Raw genomic sequence first — 3137 nt, 5'->3', positions numbered from 1 at the left:
ACGGTGGGAAAGTAGAGTAATTGGGGTAATGGTTTTAAATCGGCGATAGGGGAATGTCCATGTATTTATTATGCATCATTTTAATAAGTTGGACATCTTTCCCATGTTAAAATTCCCTATCCCTTAATGTATACGTTGGATGGGTATACTTCGCCCAGTTGTATTTCATCTCGTTAAAATATATGTCTAAGTAATTAACATTGTTCGAATTTAAATTGCAATCAGGGTATTCTTATTAGTCAGATTTCTAGTAGTAAATAATTGGTAACTATGTAGAGGGAAAATATTTGGTCTAATTAATTAGTAATTAGACTTAAGGTGTTATTTAGCCCATGTAATTAGCTAATTAATTAGAAAATTTGCCAATTAAGATACCCAACAGTACGCCAGGATTTAAGGGCAAGATGACCTTGATATCTAATTTACGACTATTTAATTATCGATGAAAGTAATTAATTTTTAATTCTTAATTTATGGGTGTGCAAAAATTGGAATTAAGTCTTAATTGCAAATGCTTATTTGTCCAGTTATTAAACTTAATTACCAATCACAATTTTCTTCACAAAAATGTAATTGACTATCAATTACCAATTACTAATTTGTAATTTGTAATTCAATTTGTCCACGTGGATCCTTCTGGAGCGTAGATGCAGAGGAGTTGGTCAATTTTGTTCTTGGTTTCGTCACTCATGAATGTTATAGGTTGACAATTTACGCAATTGATTGCATCATCTTCCAGTCGGGTCAATGTATAAACTGATAAAATGCCAATGAATTACCTACCCAGTCATAAATGTTCAAACAGAACTGGGTGCAAAGATATAAATAGCCTCAATACATACGAAATCACCTTATCAGAACTCACTTTATCGTAAATCAATGTAGTAAATAATACGTTTGGAGATCCTCGCTGTTGGTTCACTTCTGGTACTATTTACAAAAGCAGTATTTAGAAGGACCGGACTTGCATCAAATAGCGATCAGGTATGATTTATTTTACATACTATGTTAGCATAATTTTTGTCTTATTTTTGAGTTACTCTAATTCAAAAATATTCTATGATCAGGTCGAATACATGTACAGCAGATTTTTTTAATTCCACATAATTTAACAAATTTTTCAAAATTTCACAAAATCCAATTATTTCAAAATATCACATAATTTGAGCAATTTAAATCTTACAAATCAAAATTTTTAAATTGTGCACAATTGCAAATTAAATTTCCCCCTTATCAAATTTTGCTGCGCATCCTTGAACAACGGACCTTATCGGCGTTCTTGGGTATATTCCGTCTACCCAGCGCGAGGATGAGTAGCAGGTTGCGTTGCCAGAAAAATCGTTCCCGTCAAACGCCGTCCAACTCGATCCCCCCGTGAGAACGAGGTATTTGGGAAGAAATCCAAAATTGTTGGCCGCCAATCCAGTAAAAGTTCGCTCGATTCCGCCCAAGTCGGAATGACTGGTTCCATTAAAAATTGAAATAGAAGTCGTTGTTGTTTCCAAAGGTCCCAAATGCTTGAGAGACATGGATGAAGGAAGGGTGGAATTTATGCAAACGACTGAATCAGATATCACCACGAGTGTCTGCGTCGTAACGAAATTGGTATCATTGAATCCGGACCAACTATTAAAATTTTGAGAAAATTATAATATGTGACAAAATCCCTTTAAAATACAAATAATTAGCAACTATTGCGGTGGATCGAAGTCAACCGGACAGAATATCTACGCGCCAAAATCACGTGCCCATTTGATTAACATTAGAGGCGGGCCGAAATTCAAATCAAATCCATCCGGTTCACTTCGATGCACCGCAATAGTGCTGTTCACGAGGTCGAGGTGACTCGCTCGGCTCATTTGTTACGAGCTATTGCCGAGCCTGGAGAAAAAACCGCTATTAATAATCGAGCGAGTTAAGTTTTTGGATAAGTGGGCAGAGCAAAAAAATTAATCCTGACAATATCTTCTGTCATTTCAAACTTTTTAAACATCTTTCATAGATCTTGGGAAAATCTTGAGATGGCTCGGATCGGTTCGAAAAAGATCGAGCTCGATCCGAACAAGTAGCTTAACTCGGGTCGCGATAATTCAGCTCGGTTCGTTTGTTATCTAGCCTAGCCACCCATAAACTCGCTCAGCTCGGCTCGTGAACTCCACTATTGGTATAAAAAGGAATCAAGATTTTGAATAATACTTACTATCCTTGATAACAATAGGATTTGACATCCCTCAGAAAAAATTGATGTTGGGTAAGATCCGGTTCTCGCGTTCGGAATCGGAATGCATTCCCCCCGGAGTTGGGTTCTGTGTAGAACGTCCACTCCTGCACGTAACCGAGTGCCACGGACAAAATAGTGACGAAAGCGAAGAGTCGAAGCGACATTGTTCAAATTTGAGAGATGATTGATGGCTTTACCAGGAATGGTTTGCCTTTTATTCCTGTCCAACATTGCGTCATGATCATTCCGACAGACAAATTTGTGACGTTTTAGTTTGAACTTTGATAAGTCATGTAATCCACTTCAATTCAATTGGTCAAACGACTACTGCATAAATAACTCTTGACATGTTATGCGGGTAAGAATGTAATTGATTTACGATAAAGTGAATTGTGATAAGGTTTTTTCGTATGTACTTATATCTTTGCACCCAGTTCGGTTTGAACGTTTATGAATGGGTAGGTAATTCATTGGCATTTTATCAGTTTATACATTGACCCGACTGGAAGATGATGCAATCAATTGCGAATATGTATATGTCAGCCTGTAGCATTAATGAGTGACGAAATCAAAGACAAAGTTGACCAACTCCTCTTCATCGACGCTCCAAAAAGATCCACGTAGACAAATTGAATATATGTACAGGGTGGTTAAAAAAGCAGGTGACATTTATAACTTATTCTGCTAAAGTTCCATTAGTTCCGACAAAAACAACTGCAGTCTTCGTACCCAAAGGGAAATATCTCCCTTATAAGTAGTTACCAATTCTCCCAATTTACATACATAATTGGCATTCTAAGTTTACCCCGTATAAACCATCGCATACGTGGGATTCTTAAAACTATTCACTTTCTCGGTCGGGTTGGAGGGATGTGATGTCCTTGGCCTTGGCATGTTACAAGAAGCAATTTGAAGG

General features: G+C 37.0%; 1 protein-coding gene across 1 annotated transcript; it reads right to left on the bottom strand.

Moving 5' to 3' along the window:
- Positions 1 to 982: 982 nt before the first annotated feature.
- LOC118438803 lies at positions 983 to 2389 on the bottom strand. Its single transcript, XM_035859558.1, has 2 exons — positions 2201 to 2389; positions 983 to 1626 (listed from the first exon to the last, which is right to left on the bottom strand). The coding sequence occupies exons 1-2, from the start codon at positions 2383 to 2385 to the stop codon at positions 1218 to 1220; spliced, it is 594 nt and encodes a 197-aa protein (XP_035715451.1). The 5' UTR covers positions 2386 to 2389; the 3' UTR covers positions 983 to 1217.
- Positions 2390 to 3137: the final 748 nt, after the last annotated feature.

The sequence above is a fragment of the Folsomia candida genome, unplaced genomic scaffold, assembly GCF_002217175.1.
Source record: "Folsomia candida strain VU population unplaced genomic scaffold, ASM221717v1 Fcan01_Sc026, whole genome shotgun sequence".
NCBI classification, from domain to species: Eukaryota; Metazoa; Arthropoda; class Collembola; order Entomobryomorpha; family Isotomidae; genus Folsomia; species Folsomia candida.
The sequence above is the reverse complement of the archived record's forward strand: the minus strand, read 5'-3'. Positions and strand labels throughout refer to the sequence as shown.

What these genes read in the sequence shown, in the direction of transcription:
- LOC118438803 (XM_035859558.1), bottom strand. Translation starts at nt 2,385, where the DNA reads ATGTCGCTTCGACTCTTCGCTTTCGTCACTATTTTGTCCGTGGCACTC. An exon ending in TCCTATTGTTATCAAGGATA is followed by an intron (nt 1,627 to 2,200) that starts GTAAGTATTATT and finishes AAATTTTAATAG; the next exon opens with TTGGTCCGGATTCAATGATA.